Source organism: Lemur catta, chromosome 16, assembly GCF_020740605.2.
Source record: "Lemur catta isolate mLemCat1 chromosome 16, mLemCat1.pri, whole genome shotgun sequence".
Taxonomy (NCBI): Eukaryota; Metazoa; Chordata; class Mammalia; order Primates; family Lemuridae; genus Lemur; species Lemur catta.
Genome location: NC_059143.1, coordinates 45,231,181 through 45,250,745, shown reverse-complemented (window position 1 = coordinate 45,250,745; position 19,565 = coordinate 45,231,181). Strand labels below are relative to the sequence as shown.

General features: G+C 43.5%; 1 protein-coding gene across 1 annotated transcript in view; it reads right to left on the bottom strand.

The window, feature by feature from the left end:
- TNFRSF11A (TNF receptor superfamily member 11a) overlaps positions 1-19,565 on the bottom strand; it is a 48,218-nt gene that overhangs the window by 13,775 nt on the left and 14,878 nt on the right. The window contains exons 8-15 of the mRNA XM_045527630.1: positions 17,603-17,684; positions 16,277-16,402; positions 12,410-12,553; positions 9,010-9,103; positions 7,759-7,853; positions 6,403-6,516; positions 3,119-3,171; positions 930-1,707 (exon numbers count right to left, since the gene is read on the bottom strand). Coding sequence (XP_045383586.1) covers positions 930-1,707; positions 3,119-3,171; positions 6,403-6,516; positions 7,759-7,853; positions 9,010-9,103; positions 12,410-12,553; positions 16,277-16,402; positions 17,603-17,684 — 1,486 coding nt within the window. The remainder of the gene's footprint in view (positions 1-929; positions 1,708-3,118; positions 3,172-6,402; positions 6,517-7,758; positions 7,854-9,009; positions 9,104-12,409; positions 12,554-16,276; positions 16,403-17,602; positions 17,685-19,565) is intronic.

Below are 19,565 nucleotides of genomic sequence, written 5' to 3'. Positions count from 1 at the left end.
TGTTGAAATTATCCTCCTAGTTCCCTAAATACATTATACATAGTGGTTATAAAAGGGGCTTCTCATATAAAATGTTAAAGGACAGTTTTACTGTATCATTAATTTGGTACAGAAGCAACACACTATGCACAATGAATATTAATTAATTACGGATTAACTAGACAATTTTATTTGTCCTCCAAAATTTATAAGAGCTTTCTTGGAGGAGATTTTAGAGGCCTACGATGCTTTCAACACAAAAACCAAAAACCTGAAATCTGAGGGAACTCTTTGATTCAGCCAGTCCTGAGGTGTCAATGTTGACTTTGTCTTTCGGGGGTCGATGCTGAGGTTGGGGTCTAATCCTAGCATGAGAAGCCTGAATGCAGACGGGTACGGGACAAACGCAGAAATAGCTTGAGTGGTAGAAGATGCAGTCACATGGCCCAATCTACAATCCGACGCGTGGTCTGAATCCAAACCCATCCTTTCTAAAGACCCTTATTTTTTATTTTATTTTTTTAGAGACAGGGTCTCACTCTGTCACCCAGGCTAGAGTGCAGTGGCATGATCATGCTCATTGTAAACTCAAACTCCTGGGCTTGAGCGATCCTCCCATCTCAGCCTCCCGAGCAGCTGGGACTGCAGGCACATGCCACCACGCCCACTAATTTTTTAACTTTTTGTAGAAATAGGGTCTTGCTTTGTTGCCCAGGCTGGTCTCGAACTCCTGGCCCCAAGCAATCCTCTACCCTTGGCCTCTCAAAATTCTGGGATTATAGGTGTGAGCCACCACACCAGCCTGAAGACGCTCACTAAGAGAAAAAGCTCAAGCTGAATTTTTCCCATGTTAGTTTCCTCTTCCCTGAATGGCCTGTAATACCTGTCCCCAAACCCTGTGCCAAGAACAGGCCTTTTTGCTCAGAAGTGAGACCAGGAAAGTTACTTACCGGATGCAGGTGGCTGGTCACTGGGGGAGCCTCCAGACCCAGCACCTCCCCTCGTCGAGCTTGGAGGCCTCCCATCAGCCCCGTCTTGGGGCTGGCCTCCCCCCTCTGCCCCGCTGGCTGCTTCTTCAGGGGGAAGGCCCATGCCATAGGCACACTGGGGCAAGGGTCCACATTTCAGGGAACCCATGAGGGGTTCATGGTCCTCCCTAGGAGGGTTCCTGCAGCCTGTGCAGCCATCTGCTGAGTTGGAGCTGGCTGCCCAGTGGGGGCAATTGCCACCCTCCACCTCTTTTTGCAAGTACTTTTCAGAGGACACAGGAATCCATTCAGTCCTGCATGGCGGCTCAGTGAAGTTGCAGCTTTCTGAATCCACCATGCTGTCTGTCCCTGTGAAGCACTGGCTTAAACTGTCATTTTCCCCCACCTCTAGGGGCTCAGAGAAAGGGGGTGTGGACTTGCTTCCAGGCTGAGTCAGGAACAGCAAACAGTCTGGGGGCTGGGAGGGCCTGTCCATGTATTCGTTTTCCATGGGAATCTGCTTGAAGGGGTCCCCCTCGGTCTCGGTCTTGCTGCCCAAGGAGAGCATCCCGACGTCTTCGCCCTGAGCGTAGGGACCACCTCCTGCACACGCTCCCCCACAGCCACCACTGCTGTCTGGATAGCACATGTCTTCTGGAAACGGCTTCTCCGCCAGAGTCAGCAGTAAGACACCTTCACGCACTTGGTGCTGACTAGAGGCTGCCGTGTGAGTGCTGATACAGCTGTCACCTGAGGACTCCTGCCAATTTAAATTCAGAAGGCAGAGGCATTAATACCCAGAGTTATTAGAACATGGTTGGCTAAACACTGCCGAAAATGGTATTTATACTAATTATTTCCACCAGGACAAGTACAGGTGGAACATTCACCATGGCACTTTATTTATGTTATTTAAAATTACAGAGTGCAAGAGAATCCTATAATGCTGTGGTCCCCAATGCCTGGGCTGTGGACTGGTACCAGTTTGTGGCCTGTTAGGGACCAGGCCATAGAGCTCTGCTGCCTTCCTCCAACCCTCCCGGAGGGGTGGAAAAATTGTCTTCCATGAAACCGGTCCCTGGTGGCAAAAGGTTGGGGACCGCTGCTATAATGGAATATACACCCAGAAACAAATGAATCTAGCTGCATTTCAATACATAGCATATTCACATCTAAGCAAGGGGAAGACCTAACCCACATAAATTTTGAACACAGTATTTTGACTATATACTCTCAATATAAATACAAAAAAAAGCAACTATAAACAAATACTGAACTCGATTCTGTAGCTCTGTTTTGCTGTAACTCTGAAACCACTCTGTACATCTTCTAGTATTGAGCAAATGAGGAAATATTTCGAGAATAATAGGGGCTAGGTTTCATACTGCTGAGGAAGGAGAGAGTAAGATACGAAAATAGAAAGACCAGGATGAATCCTGTAGTGTTGGGATTGGAATTGGAGAAATCAGCTTGAGCTCATGCTTTAAAATTTATATATTTTCATACTGAAGAAAGTAGGTCTAAAGGATTTAATGAGATAATTAATGAAATTTTAATACAAAAGTGGATTGGCTAACAGTATTGTGCCACCGTTAAGTTTCTTGATTTTGATAAATGTGCTATGGTTATATGCGAGGACATCCTTGTTCTTAAGAAATGCACAATGAAGTACTGAAGGACGTAGGAACCCACTGTCTGCCATTCAGTCTCAAATGGTGCCAGACCAAACCATACAGAGAGAGTGCAAATAATAAAGCCATGCGATGAAATGAAAACAACTGGTGGGTCTGAGTATAGGGCGTGTGGAAGGCCTTTCTGCCACTTTCCTGTAATTTTGAAGTTATGTTAAAGTAAAAAGTTACCAAATAACTAAGGAAAGTTGCATCTCGTTCTTCCTAGAAACCTATACTAGACAGTCAAGATTGGTACTAAAGAAATAACACACTTACCCAGAGATGACAAGTGGAATCAAAGCCAAGAAAACGGGCATTTAGGATGAGGATGGACTCGGGCTTTGGGGTGTTCTAAGGGGATCCATCTGGGAGCTGAGGTTTAATCACCACACACGGAAGTGCCCCTTGGGCCAGGGGGCTCGATACTGGACTAATACGGCTGGATCAGCCTAACTGTTGAAAGTACTTAATGGAGGCACTAAAGACTTTTAGCTTTACCTTATTTCCACTTAGGCGGCCACAAGCCTCGTTGATCCAGTGCCACAAATTAGCTAGAAAAACAAAGCAAGGACAAAGGCTTCATGTTATTATTTCCTATTTCTTTTTGTTAAAATAAAGTTCATTGTGTATATTTAAGATACACAACATGAGGTTATGGAATAAAAACAGTTGCATGGTTACTATAGTGAAGCAAATTAACATATCCATTATCTCACATAGTTACCTATTATTTTTGTGTATGGCAAGATAGCTAAAATCTACAAATTTAGCAAAAATCCTGAATACAATATAATATCATTAACTACTATGCTCCTGTTGTACATTAGATCTCTAGACTTGTTCATCCCACAGATCTGCTACTTTGTATCTTTGACATCCCCTCATTTCCTTTCCCCCTGCCCCTGGTAACCACTATTTTATTTTCTATTTTTTTAAAAAAAAGATTACACATATAAGGGAGATCATGGGCTATTTTTCTTTCTGTGTCAGGCTCAGTATTACTGACCACTATGTCAGTTCAATATTATCTTTCAACATTGTCCACTGCAAGCCTTTCAGTGGGCATCCCTGGGAGTGAAGCATTTAAAAATGAATCAACTGATTTAAAGGCCCTGAAAGCATCTTACTCCTATCACAACAGAACTTCCCATTCCGTGTAAAGCAAAGCATGATCCACTGAATACCTCTGGGCACATGTGGGGGCTGTCAGAGCTGCTGTTACGATAGACATTCTCATTCCCTTAGCAAGATGTCTTTGATTACGAGGGACTAGGCTAGGCATGGTAGGGAAGAAAGAGGGCATGTCCAAGAGACCGATTTTCTAGTAAACTAGCTCCAATGTATGTGCAATAACATAGAGGTATACATGAAGGGCTGTCAGACCCTGCTGAATTCCAGCAGGTCCCAATATCTATCCCTGGTTGCTTCTCAGAAGAAAGAAGAATATGTTCTTTGGCATATACAAAGTACATCTCCATTAACTTTTATAAAATAGAAGTGATGAAATCTAAAAGGTCAAATCTATGAATTTATATTATACCAAGATAAAATTTTATCCCACCTGTAATGAATATGTAACGTTGTATCCACTATAAAGACCAAAGTTAGGAGTCATCAGTTCTCCATGGGAAGATAATCACAGTTCATAATAATAGCTAATGACATCTAACACATACTGAGCACTTAAGTGCGCCAGGCACTGAGCTACACAGTCTACACATAATCTCGTTTATGCTATAGACTATTATGTAACCTTGCACAGATTATTTAACCTTTCTTAGCCTCAGTTTCTTCCTCATAAAATAGGAAAAATAATGGTGCCTACCACATGGTGCTGTTGTGAAGATTTACTTAGTATGTGTAAAATGCATATAGTTGTGCCGGCATATGATAATATGCAATGTATGTTAGCTATTGCTATCATCATCATTCTTGCTTCTTTTCTATCATTTTGAAATTATGTCACAGAAAAATTACTCCCAACAAAAGGACAGTTGCAGCTGTTTCCTTGTAGGAATCAGTCTAGACAATCACAAATGGTACTAAAAGGAAATATTTATACACAGAGGTGATAGCCAGTCATAACTACCATGATCATCTCTCCCCGGGATAACTGCAAACGCCTTCCTGTCCTCTCTCCCTGCACCACCGAGTCTGTTTGCTACGCGCGAGCTGGGGGCTGTCCTCGCTGCGCTCTGCCAAGGCCTGCAGGGCTGCCTCGTCTGGCCGTGCCCTCCTCTCCGCTTCTACCTCAACTGGTTCCCTGACTTTCTGCTACAGCTGCAGTAGCCTCTTCCAATGCCCTCAGCACACCACAGTAAATCCCAATTGCCTTTCAGATCTCAGCTCACCCATCTCCTCCTCTGGGAATCCCCGGCTGACCCCAAGGCCGGGCAGACCCTCTGTCACCTGCCACCTAGTGCTGGGCACTTTCTCTCCCGTACTCAGCTGCATGCTGTGGGCTGAGCGCCTGCCTGCCCACCGAGATGCTTCCATATTGAGACCTCAGTGCCAGTCCAGTGCCTGGTGGCCGATTAACGTGTGGATTAATTAATCTTTTGATTGCCCAGTTTACATCAGGCCATTTAATGGTAATAGAAGTAGCAAGATCTGCTGGGTGTTATGAAGTCTATGATGTGATATGGGAGAACTGACCAAATCACAGCAAAGGAGAGGTGGACGGTATAAACAAGGGAGCAACTAACAATGGAAAAGGATGGTGAAACAGGTGCTTCAAAAGAGAATGATTTGTGCTGGGCGCGGTGGCTCACGCCTGTAATCCTAGTACTTTGGGAGGCCGAGGCAGGAGGATCACTTGAGGCCAGGAGTTTGAGATAAGCCTAAGTAACACAGCGAGACCCGTCTCTACAAAAAATAGAAAAAATTAGCTGGGTGTGGTGGTGCATGCCTGTAGTCCCAGCTACTTGGGAAGCTGAAGTGGGACGATCGCTTGAGCCTAAGAGTTTGAGGTTGCAGTGAGCTATGATGATGCCACTGCACTCTAGCTCAGGCAACAGAGCAAGACCCTGTCTCAATCAATCAAGCAGTAAATAAATAAATAAAAGAGAGAGAGAATGATTTGAATATTTAAGGATTAAGAAATATCTTTAGGAAACCTAATAAAGCCTTGAATTGTTTCCTTTCATAAAAATTACAGTTAACTTTGTAGTATAATGCCAAACATGATGTGATATTTAAAATCACCAACAATTTTTTATGAGAAAATTATTCCCAAGAAATAATACTTTATTGTCCATTCTAAGAATAAGCACCTAAATTTACTAAATATATACTTTTAGATTCATATCATAAATCTGAAATCATAATTTTAGATTCACATTTCAAAGTAACACCCCAATCAAAACTTCCCCCTACCATTCATCTGAATATTCTGTCTACATTTTAAATGTGTACATTAAAAATTGGTGTATTATAGGATAAATGCAACCCCCCTGTATCACTGATGCTGCATCACCTATACAAGTTAAACACACAGCTTACAAATCGTTAGTTTCCTGAATGCTAGCATATTCTTGTTTGCATATATGCAAACAGACACAATGTTGGGTTTGGGGACTTTTTTTGTCTTTGTTTTTGTTTTCGCTAGAGAACAATAAGACAGAAGGGCGTTTCACTTTAGTTTAAGCGCAAACACCTCAAGGCACTCATTTAAGCAGATCACCAAATGCAGCCAGTGGACAATCTCCTCATCTTCGAAAGCATTTACCTAGAAATGTATCTATTGTAAGATTAATTTTCAAAACCCACCACACACACAATACCTGTTAGTGCTTTCCCTTTTTTCCTGTAGTAAACACCAGAGATGACAGCAGCGACTACTGCCACACATATGAAGAAAAGCAGAATAATTAAACCGGGCAAGTAAATCTGGGGTTCTGTATTGGAAGAAAGTGAGAAATACGGCATTAGAGATTATTTAATTTTACTAGGCTTAAAAACAAAACCTTGTAAATCAAACCCCAGAATCAAGGATCTTGGTCTGGAATGAGCTAAGCGGGGAGCTCCCCAGCTCCGACTGTGCTAGTCAGCGTGCCTCACACTCTGAGGGTGGGACCCACAGTTTAGCCCAGCCCGGGTCACTCTGCCTTCACCAGGCGCAAGGTCAGCCGGGGCCACTGGGATGTTTTCCACTTTAGCACAACTCTAACTGCGCTCACCACGCCGCCCAGCTTCACCCTGGCTTAGCTCCAGACCCCCTCCACCTCCCCAGGTGGACGCCTCTGCAGGCAGAAGGGAGCCCTTTGTCCCATCTCATTCCTAACAGCAACATGGCACCAGGTCTTGCTGGTCTTGAGAACACAACCACGGTCACCCTGTGATGTATTCCTGCGGCTTGGTCTGTGACACAACGTGGACTCGACCATTTTCTTCATCCCTCCTGATCACTTCATTGCCAGAAAAATCTTCACATTATGAACTCCTGGTTTACTTATTCTGGTTTCCTGGACCCCTATCTTTCCTCTCCTCTCTTTTTAAAAATAACCTTTTATTATTCCCTTATTTTTAATGTTATCTGCAAAATGGTCTTTTATAAACTGTGCTCTTACTGTATAACTCCATATCCAGAAGGCTGGAACGTCTTCCTATTTCCCAAAATGTCAAATCCCACCCCCGATTTTCTTGGTCAAAGCCCGTTAACCCTGTTATTCTGTGGCCTACATCAGAAAGTCTTCCTGCCACTTACGACATCTCTTCCAATAGCTGGACCTACCTCTGCACTGTCTCACCACTTGTCTTAGCCACAGCTAAGTGATATACTTTTGATGACTTTGGGGATGGTCTCACTCACTCGGAGTAGCCAGCCTCCAGCGTTAACCATCGACTTTGTCAATCTTTGAAGCTGTACTTAAGATTAATTTAATCTACAAAACGTTCCATAAATGATGATAGGTAGCTGTTATTAGTTATCCCCAGTCCAATGTAGAAAATTATCAAAGAAACAACATCTGGAATTAAAATACTGATAAAAATGAAATACTGAGCTGACCACGGACAGGATGAAATGAAAAGGGAAGATGAACTGCAGGGGAAGATCCAGCACGTCGTTCGGGCGAGGTCCAGACGCGCTGACGATACTGGGGCACATCTGCCAACCAACAAGCTCTTTTAAAACATACCATTTGGTGGCTTTCTAGATGGCAGAGAAGAACTGCAAACCACATCTGATTTCTCCGTCCCAGGACGTTCTACTGTCTTTCCAAGGATGGTACAGCTGTGGGGGGGAAAGTAGTTAAGTACTTTGATTTTATATTCTTGCTGAAAAAAACAAAGGAATGAAAGACTGCACTGGGTTGCCAGCTCTCTCTGGAGAAGAACCCACGTCTTCTTGGACTTTTGCACCCCCAGGGCCTTCCGAGAGGAGCAGCACATCACAAGGGTGGGAAACTGAGTCAACAAAAGCAACCACTGCCCATGTTCCTAAGAACTACTTTGGGAGTGTGGTCAACAAGAGGGTGGATCAGGGTCTTCAGTAAAGAACATTCCCGTAGCTTCAATAACCATGGGTAAGTAATACATTTTTGATGATTTTGATGATGGTTCTTTTGAAGTTGAAAAATACAGAAATCTTCTTCAACATAAAACTTGCATGAGTGGATCAGAAAATAAACATTTAATATGGAATATACTGGGAACTGGAAAAATCATTACATGGATTTTTAGCATTCAACATCAAGCATGCCGTGAAAGGACCCAGGAATTCCACTATAGATACACTCACATATGAGTGAAAAAGTACACATATGAGAGTCTCCATTACAAAATTATGTATTGGAAAAGACCAGAAGCAACGTAAATGACTATCAATAGGGAACTTAATAAATCATGGTACATCTCTACAATGAAATACTCTACAGCTCTAAAAAGCTACAAAGGTCTAGGTTAACTAATATAGAAAACACTTCAGGATATATTATATGAAAAAAACCCAAGGTGTTTACAGTGTGCAAACATTTATATAAACAGGAGGCTTCTACATGCACATATACAACATACACACACAGATCTCTGAATGAATAAACCAGTGATGTTGGGGAGGTGGGAAAAGTAGGAGAGGTTATTGAATGATAATAAATGTCATAAATCATTTTCCACTAAATAAGTTTAGAAAAAGGAAAAAAGAAGCTGCAACTTTAAGTCACAGACTATTGAATCTAAAATGTCACACAAAGTTCCCATCATGCATATCGGGTTGAAGAATTGGTTTGACTGGTATATTTTTTCAACGCTGAATTGACATTTTTCATTTTGAACATGCTTCAAGAGGAAGCCTAACCCAATGGAATCTGTCTGTTTTCAACCCAGACGAGACAGTGGAGGTTGAGTTACTTAAGACCAGCAAAGTCTTTGGCTCCTTTGTTGTCACTCACTTGGTCCAGGGTTTGCATCTGTCCGTGGAAGAAAAGGCATCTGAGAAGTATCCTACAAGGCAAGGCTTGCACACCGTGTCCTTGTTGAGCTGCACTGTCAAAAAAACCAAACAGAAAAAAAAAAACGAACAAAAAACAAACAAGGACACTTAGAGATCGGCCAGGATGGTATCCCAGAGGCGCAGAGATGAGGAGCTGCCCCTCTCTGTTCCTCGTCTCCCCATTCCTGCTCTCGACACCCACGTCTACTTGCTTCAGCCCCCGCTGGCTTGTGCGGGTGAACCAGTTCTGGCACCAGCGGTGAGTTATTGAACTGTGTTCAGAAAGGTAACTGGCTCAATGCCAGGCCACTAACCCCCATATCTGAGGTTCAGGTCTGGCCAGCTCTTGTCCTGACCCTTTGCTGTTCAGAGCCACTGCCCTGCACCCACACCTTGTTTCCCAGTGTGGGAGTCTGTGCCCATTGCTCCTGCCGTCCACCTCCTGTTTTCCCCAGGCACCTGGCTGAGGGCCCCTGTCTGCCTTCCTGGCTTAGACGAGCCTTCATCTGCAGGGCATGGCAGCCCCATTACTACTTTTAAGGGAAGCTTATTGTCCTGACCCCTGCTGGTGAGCTTACTCTCAGCATGAGTATTGAAGTGTCAACAGTTTTCTCATTGAAAAAAAAAAAAAAAAGAACCCTGCAGGTCTCTTTCTCTGAAACCAACAGCTGGTATCAAACTTTTTCTGTAAAGAGCCATACAGTAAATATCTTAGGCTTTGTAGGCCTTAGAGTCTCTGCTGTGACTGCCTGTAGCATGAAAGCAGTCATAGACAATATGTTAAAAAAAAAAAAAAAGAAAAGAAATGAATGTGGCTGTGTGCTCCAATACAACTATTTATAAACACAAGTGCTGGGGTAGATTTTTGGAGCCTGCCTTGATCCACAGGGCTGAAAGCAGGAGTTGATCCTGGTTAGTATGCTTAACTCTCACATTCCTAATAAACTATAATACATTATCAAACATGGATGTCCCAGGTCTCCTATGTCCATTGGCTCTACTGCAGCCAGCATGTGATGACCCTTTGGTGAGTCCAATGGAGAACATGGGCCATGATGTAACATTATAATCAGGCTATTGGCTGGTGCCCAAACCACAAATTATTCCTGAAATTAGTAGCAATTCTGTTATTTATTTTCCTGAATAAAACACGAAAATAAGGAATTAAATTTTCTTTGTACAAAGTCAGGTGGAAGTACATTCCTGATTTCTGCAATTTGGCTCAATGAGTAAGGTACCTGTCACCTTAATCTAGCATTTTAATTTGCCTTGAAACTATACTCACAAAAGCTCAGTTAACATCTATTATTAATAACTCACATTAATTCAAACAGCTTTGTAAAAGATGAACACAATCTAGAAGACTTTGAGAAGCCCTCAAAAAGAAGGCTCTCTAAGGGCCTCCAAGGCACACAAAGGGTTCAGGGCATCAATTTCCATACACTTGACTTGACTCTTTGGTAACACTGACCTGCCAAAACACCCTGCAGGCTCTCTTCTCCCTTCTCCCTTTCACAATCCCACTTTACAAAAGAAGGTACACTTGTTATCCACCCCAAATCCTGCTATGATGCCAAACCTCTGAGATACCAAACAAAATGACAAGTAGAAATATTGGTACTGGCAAAGCTCCTGCATTCAGAGCACCCCGGTATAGTTTCTATTTTTCCTTATCTATTAAAGGCAAAAGTAGGGAAACAGAAATGGGGCATTAGGACCAGGCTGAATTGTCCTGAATTCAAATATACTGCAAGGCAGGGCAGGAGTGAAACTGTCATTCATCTACCTCTTCACTTCTATCCTCCACCTGTTGTCAAAGAATGCACCACTTCCAAAGGTGCAAGGCAGAGAGAACATCTATCAGAAACCTGGATGTGACATGCAGGTGACAAACTTGAGGAAAGGCTCTGGGCCTTGTCCATCTTAGAATCAGAATTCAGAGAGAGTTGACTATAATGGGGAGATTTATTTTAATAATTGAAAAAATCAAGTCAGACTTTTTCTAAGAGAAAGCATGTCTGGTTTAGTCAATGCATTTCATAAGGACTGTCAGTTAGACTCTGTCACGGACATGCTCCTCAATATGAATGGAAATGAATAATATTTTAATCCTCCCAACCCTGTCCAAGTATATTGGGTTAAAACTAGGTGCCTCTAAACGAACGATTAATGATTATAAATAATCACTTGTTATGTCTTGAAAAACCTGCTTTGTTATACCCCCTAGAAGTCGGGAAAGCAAATGACACTAAGAAATACTTTTTGTGAGTCAAAGGGATTTCTATGTCTTTACTTTCAACAAAATTAAGGACTCAGTTAAGTTCTCTACTGATAGATCATTAATAATAACTTCTGATATCACATCACTAGGTGATCTTAGACACATAAGTCAGAAGGTACTGAAAGAACTGAGGGATACTCCTATAACAAAAGTCTCTCCTTAGCAATAAGTAACATCAACCATGAATATATGAACTGGAAAAAAATCCCACTTGTTATAAAGTTCAAAAGCTTTTACTTTTATAATAACATAGAATATATTTATTTTAGACCAGTTGTGACAACTTGGTCCAGAAGAAATGTTTTCAGCCCTGAGAACCTTGAGTCATAGTACATTTTTAAAAACTGAGATTTCAAATAAGTGCATATTTTTGATGTAAATGAGTATGAAAGACTGGTTGTAAAAGACCTCGAAGCATAAAAACATATTAAGATAGAATTCTGTGGGGAAGATGGAATGGATACAAAGCAAAGGAGAGAAGAGAACTTGTAAAACTTCCAACAGTTAAGTATGATCAGTGCATTTTACAATGAATGATGGTGGGTATCAAATTGCTAGGGTGTTTAGATTGCACTGAATATTTTTTAAAGCGTTATTGCTGTTACAATTCCCTAGTAACTAATCCTTAGCAACTTTTTAAATTTGTAATAAAAAATTGTAGATGTCAACTTAAAAATGTGCCTGGGGGCAGGGTGGGCACTGCATGGTTTCTTCAAAATGCTAATAAGGGAGTAGACAATTTTTTTTAAAGTTTGACCACCCCTACACTATCCCATTCCTTCCTAAGCGGGGACCCCAGGGTTTCAGAGAGGGAGAAACCCCTGAGCCACTGTGGCGGTGACAAGGGCACGTGTGCCGACTGCTCCCAGGCCTTTTGAAGAATCCAGGCCGAAGAGGCATTCTCAGGTCTTGCCTGTGCCTACACCTCGGAGAAAATCAAGGGGTCCCCTCGGGTTCCTGCAGTGCCACGTGGCGCCCTGGGGCGTTGATGATGCTGTTGCTAAAGCTGTCTCAAAGCTCGCTCTGCCCTAGCTGCAGGGCGCGGGGAGGGCCGACACACGCGCAAACCCAACCGTACACGGGTGCTGGGCGCCCAGGCCCGGCGCGCACTCGGTGTTGCGGCGGCAGCACTCGCAGTCCTGGCTCCAGTGGTAGCCGCCCGTGCAGGCGCAGCGCCGCGGGGCCGTGCGGTTGCCGGGGTCCACGGCCACCAGGGCCTTGCCTGCGGGGGACAAGAGACGGGTCAGCGGCCGGGGATGAGGCGGGAGCACAGCACACCGTCCACGTCGCCCAGCTGTCCAACACCCCGGCCCAGAGCCCAGACAGCCCGCCCGGCTCGCTCACAGCATGAATCACCGAGGACACGCTGTTTAAGGAACTCCCAGGTTCCTCCTGGCACTTCCTGTGTTGGCACCAACCCGTCCCAGTAGGTTTTTTCTCTCTCTGATAATTAAGAGTTCTGTGGGCTTTTAAAAAAGTCAATTTGCATGTTAGTAGGACGATAAGGAAGAGGGAATTTATGATCACTGAATGCAGAATAGTTTTGGCTAATGCAGAATAGTCAGACATGGTACACAGCTCCTTGAATTTCAGTATAATAAATTCAAATGTCATAGATCTCAACACCAATACTAGATTGGACCTAAGAGAATGGGGTTTCTGGAGATTTGGGGTTCATCTTGGGATCCTGAAGAGTCCCCCAGTGAGAACGGGAGTCACGGTGTGGTGAGATAAGTGAGGAAAGCACAGAAGTGGGCCGGATGACATGCTTGGGAATCACTCTCCCCGAATACTTGGACGTTTGTCTCTTTTTGCACAACACATAGCAAAAATGCTCACCTTCTTACTCTAAATGTCCTGTCCCCTTTCAGGTCTGTTGTAAACTACAGATACACACACACACACAGAGTCAATCCTCATTATTCGCAGACTCATACTTGCAAGTTCACCTACTGGATAAAATTTATTTGTAACCTCAAAATCAATACTCGGGGCACTTTGCAGTCATTCATGGATGAGCCCAGAACCGTGTAAATTTTGAGTCACTCCACACTCAGGTCCCTGAGGTCAAACCAGGTGACACTCTGTCTTCTCGTTTCAGCTCTCGTACTGTAAACAGGTGTCCTTTTTGCAGCCTGTCATCTAGTGCCACGTTTTTCTCATTTTTGTTTTGCTTTTTGTTGGTGATTTCCCTGTTTAAAACCACCCCCAAGAGTAGTGCTAAAGGGCTTTCTCGTGTTCCCGAGAGCAAGAAGGCTCTGACGTGCCTTACGGAGAAAACACGTGTGTTAGATAAACTTCGTCCAGGCGTGAGTTACAGCGCTGTTGGCCCTGAGTGCCAAGAGTGCTAATGAATCAACAACACATTTCAAATAAGGTGTCTTTAAACAGAAACACACATGAAAGAAGGTTATGTGTCGATCGGTCGATGAAAATGTTGTGACAGGAACCTAACCTAAGCCTGTATTTCCCCCAGGAGCAACCGTTCAGGATTTGCTAATTCAGTGGCATAACTACTGTGAATAACAAGAATCAACTGCACACGTGCACACAATACAAAACAGTAATGTATTTAAAACAGACCTGATGTCTCCGTAGGGCTCCATCTCACCTGGACTTGTACCTTCTATTCCTGAGTACTTAAAGGAGTTCCAAGGGAAAAAGAAACAAACCAGAAATCTGTTCCTGGCTTCATTGTGTCAAGTTATAGCCAGCAGGGAAGGAACAGTTTGTATTTTCACTCCCACTAGACTCACACATGGTGAACCTGGAGATGTCCCCATGCCCTTCAGTGCCCAGGTTGGCTTTGCAGCCCCAAGGCCAAAATGCAGAAACATGTGCCTAACGCATGGGGACATACATGGACACATGCCACCTTTCAGGAAAATTCTCAGCACTCCCAGAATCCCACGCAAATGTAAGTGAATATAAGCCTGTGGGGTGATGAGTAATTTTGACATATTTTAAAATATCTTAACACATCAGGTTTTAATCAATTTAGTAGACAGAATGAATCTTTATTTCCAAGAGACAGCAATGAGTCAAGGTCATTACTAAGCAGTGGGAAATAAAAACGACTTGATCAGATGCTTCTGCTCAGTGGAGTTTCCATGTTATCTTCTCCAGCCAAAATCTGCCAGCTATCTCCAGCACATTAGAAAAATTATGGTGTTAAAAACGATACTTAGTTCCTAGCTCTGTCCAATTAAAAAAAAAAATCCATAAACAAGGACCATTCCAGTAGCAGGGAGTCTCCCTAGTACCAGACTGGGGTCGCTAAATAAAATGTTCCACTAAAAGTCATCAGGAATCCTTAGGAATCCTTAGCTGATTGTAGTTTCAGATGGGGATTGTCCAGGATAGGCCTGGAAGCAGGAGTGCTCTTAAAGATGCCTGAGGTTGTATCAGAAGACTTGAAACCACCTTGAAGATGTGTGACAATCTGAGCACCAGTAAAACTAGTAACTGCAATAGACTGAAACAGCTCAAATACATCTAAATTAAAGAGTTCACAATATTAATATGAATCCTTGGGAGTATGCTTGGTAAGGCACTGGTTTGAAAAGTGATAAAGTTACAAGCATTTATTCTGCCTTTCCTATATGTACTGCACTTCAGGGTAACAGAGTTGATGGGGGAAGTGTCTCTTTCTAAGGCATGCCAGCTAATAAAAAAAGAAGAAATAAGACAATGAGAACATCACCTTTCTGCAGCCCCTAATAAAAATGGATCTAGACCATGCTCATTAGCAGCTGCTAACATCATAAAGAAAGACAGCAGTTATTATATGACTGCAACGTTATATGTAAGAACTATATTATGTGTGGAGTTTCGCCAAAAACAAAGCAAAAGAAAAAGAAAGCACAATGTGATTGGCTTTCTATATCTAACAACCAATTTACAGGAAATATGGGGGACAGAAGAATATGTTAAATGACACCAAGGGAATGCAGCTGGCAAAATCCAGACTGTGGAAACTCCACGGGATGAACAACATGGGTTCTTCAACAAATAAACTGAATGGAAAAAGGAAAAAAAGAGAAAGGAACCTCTAACTTAAGAAGCTTCAGAGATGTATTTTGATCCTGATTCTTATGAATAAATTATAATTTATAAAAACATTCCAGGCAAAAAAATTATGGCAGTCTGGTAAGGAGATGAAACTGGAGAGTTAATAAAACAGTTGTAGTTTAGAAAAAAGGTGTAAGAGTCAGAAGATACGGTTTTGAGTCCTGCTTCTCATCTGTTAACCTTGTAGAAGTCATGCAACCTCTCTAAGTCTCAGTTTATCCATCTGTAAAATAGGTTAATTATGGCGACCTCACAGAGTTCTGGGAACGAAAGCATGTGGGAACATTGTGGAAACATTGTGTCAACTGTAAGATGTGTTCCATGATTAAACTGCAACATGAACACATTCCAGAACATTCTAAATGAAGAATTTTAACACAAGGCTTCAGGGATCTAAAACACATCTTTCTGGGGGGTTTGTGGTCAGAGCTTCTTCCTCTGTCCCCCCAAAAGAAACAGCATAGGCTGTACCTAAAAATGTCTATGTAGAAGAGGAGATCAGGCCTGGTGTAGTGGCTCACGCCTGTAATCCTAGTACTCTGGGAGGCTGAGGTGGGGGGATCGCTGGAAGTCAGGAGTTCAAGACCAGCCTGAGCTAGAGTGAGACCCCATCTCTGCTAAAAATAGAAAAATTAGCCAGGTGTGGTGGTGTGCACCTGTAGTTCCAGATACTAGGGAGGCTGAGGCAGAGGATAGCTTGAGTCCAGGAGTTTGAGGTTGCTGTGAGTGAGGCTGATGCCACAGCACTCTACTCAGGGCAACAGAATAAGACTCTGTCTCAAAAAAAAAAAAAAAAGAAGAGGAGATCAGAGGGACAAAAGACAAACATTGGGTTTCCACCCTTCCCACTGACACACTGGTGTGACCAGCTCACCTGTGTCACAAACTTTATGCAGCAGGCATTTATCTTCTTCATTCCAGGTAGCCAAGTACTCATCCCGGCCACAGGGCAGACATACACTGTCAGAGGTAGTAGTGCACTTAGAAGACATGTACTTTCCTTAAATTGGAAGAGGAGAAACATACCATCAAGAAACAAAAACCAAACAACACAAAGCAAAATAACAACAAGAACAGCACCAATCTATTGGATCAACTTTCACGCCCATGATCCCAGGAAGCCCCCCGAAGACCGTGTGATACAAGGCCACCGTGCATGCAGCACCGGGGCTCCTTAGGCTGGTCAGCTGGCTACGTCCCCTCCCCTGGGTTGCAGAGGCTTCAGTTGTAGCAGTCTCTTGGTTTTTCCAAGTAAAAGACCAACCACTCTTTGCACTCAAAAACTCTGCTAAGGAGCAGAGCTATGGTTTTAAACTAGGCCATGCAAAACTTGAGGGGTTCCCTGGAGGGGGACTAAGCAAGAGGAACTTCATTGCCCCCCTTCCCTCCCATTTTCAAACTCCCCTCTGCTTTCAATCTACTTCTGTCCCACATACACTATGGGCTCACGGTCAACTTGGTTTGACTAAGAGTCTCTCTCTCACACACACGCACATACTCGAAAAAGAAAACCACTGGATCTTGGTTCTGCACATCCAAGAAATATGTGTAGCTGAAATATCCAAAAGATCTTATTATAAGGTAATCGGCCCATCTCTCCCCTCCCCAGAACAAGGAGAGAGTGGGGACCCATTGAACTGGGGACCTCACTGGGGCTGCAGAAATACCTGGCCACACGCCTGGCAGAGCAACTTTGGGAAAGTGGTGGCCAGGCCACCTTCTGTTCCTCAGCAAGGATATGGGAGAAGGTATGATTGGGTTTCGGCAATTTTCAGTAGCAACAATTCCAGTGTGGTTATTCCAAAATAAAATTTCCAGGAAAACAATTTTAAACAAGAGTGGCATTTCACATTTTGAGAGTTTGAATCATAAAGTGCTAAAATGTGGTTTTAAGAAAACTTCTTGCTATCTCAAGAAATAGTATCGTGTTTTGGAAAATTGTGTTTTAGTACAAATTAAGTACCAGTATCTACAACTGCTTTTGATCTTTAAGTGATTTTATTTATTTTATTGAGAAAAAAAGTTTTTGTCTTCGTAGTGACGGACATTACCACTTGCTACTGCCATGAAAAGTCTATCCGATTTCTTTTTTCAGCTGGCAGGACAGAAAAAAAAAATAATGACAGGACAGAAAAAAAAAAATAATGAAAGCCTCATCCATTTTTGAGGGACAGGGGAGGTGGCCCAGAAGCAGGTGTACCTGGTTCACATTTGCTGCAGCATCGTCCTAGAAGCTCATAATGCCTCTCACTGGGACACGGGGGAGAGAGCTGCACGGTCACCTGAAAAGAACAGTGACATCAGGTAGCGATTACACACAGGTTCTTTCTGGATAAAACAAAAAATGAATCACCAAATTACATTTCTATAAAGCATGAAATAAATACCATAAAACAGTTCTGAAACTGCTCTATGTAATATCACCTCCAAAAATGTCACTTTCCTATTCCTGCCCATCTCCCCCTAAGAACGTATAAAACCAACATTTTAGCACAGGGCTTGAAACCTGTTTCAGCATGAAAACCCATTTAAATAGTTGAAACCATTTCAGCAATGCTCATGGTAATATGATGTATTAAAGAAAATTTACAAATTATACACAGAAAGTTAAAAACTGCTTTGCACAAGCCACAAACAAAACTGGTCCCACTACTCCGGAGTCAGGCGGTGGTCAGTATACACTCAGGCCACTTCGGTCATGAAACCATAGGAACAGAATGAGGCTCTGTAATATGATTATATCAGGGGATGTCAAATTTGGTGTCACGAGCTATCTCTGAGTTTTAAAAAATGTTTGATACTGCTTACTTTTTAAAATGTTACACATGCACAGAGTTTTTAAAAAGTGGGGAGAGGCGAGGTGTTGCAGGAGGTTCCTGCTGCCTGAGGATTCTGGACAAGCTGCCTAAGCCTTCTGAGCCTCCAGTTCCCTTTCTGGTTCAAAGTAGTATGATTCTAAAGTAAATACCAATCTCTGAATCTACCCTCTAAGTAAAACAAAAGAAAACAAAGCAGCGCAGGCCACTGTAATCACCCAGAGATTCTTATCAGTTTGCTGCAGGAAAGCTCTTTTCCTCATCAGCATTCTCAGAGTGAGAAAACAACAGTCCTGTTGATAAGCAGGCAGGCTAGAGACCGAACAGTGAAACTGAAGCGCTGGGTTTAGCTCAACAGACATCAGTTCGTGCACACAACAGTCAAGTTCTGGCTGGGTCCCTGGATGCAAAATTACAAACCTTTCCCTCAAGGGGCTTAAGGTCCAGTGGTGAACATGCACCAGGGTAGCTGCTACACAGAAACAGCCAGGAAAGGTTTCCCAGGGGACCTTGGAAGCGAGCCCTGCCTTACAGGATAAACAGAAATCAGCCAGACGAAGAAGCAGGGACTGGCAGGTGGAGGAGGCAGGGCGCGGGGCAGGGAAGACTGTTTACACAATGCGAACAGGTCAGAGGCAGTGAGGTCTGAAGTGGCACTTTGGGGTGGCAATAAGAGCTCTTCAGGCTGGCTGGAGCCCAGTGTCACAAAGGCAGGCAGAGGGGGGCTTCATCTCTGCACAGTAGAGAGCTCAGATGGAGGGGACAGAAATAACATAGCTTGGAAGCAGCCATGCATCTTCAAAAGACCTCAATTCTGGAAGGAAGTTTTATCAAGAACACACCAAATCCAGGAAACCCAAGGCTAGCTGGGTGGGTGTGGGGGATGCAGCCAAGACAGACCTCTCTGAGCTCACCCTGGCCAGGCAAAGGGCTTACCAGGAGGGCTGGGCCAGGAACGGTGACTCTGAGGTCGGTGAGAAGGTCCCAGCGTATTACTGGGGTGATGAGTGCCAGGAGGGTCATACCTGGACTTGTTTCCGGGGCTCAGCTAACACTCCCCAGGGACCCAGCTAACATGGATAGGATGCTCCCAATACATTCCACCAGGTGACAAGGGCTTAGGGACATCACAGTGAGCCTGGTGGAAATGAGGAGGAATGGCTTTAAAAAAAGTCACCACGCCTCTCTCCTCTGGTCTCCTTTTCTTTTGGTTTTCATTAGGAATGGCTCTCCTGGAGGCAGACACTGCCCCTCTCTGGGGCTCTCTGGGTAATGTGCATACATGAAAGAAAAGCAGAAAGAGCTGGGGCAAAGCGGTAGAACCACACGTGGCCACGCAGACTGACA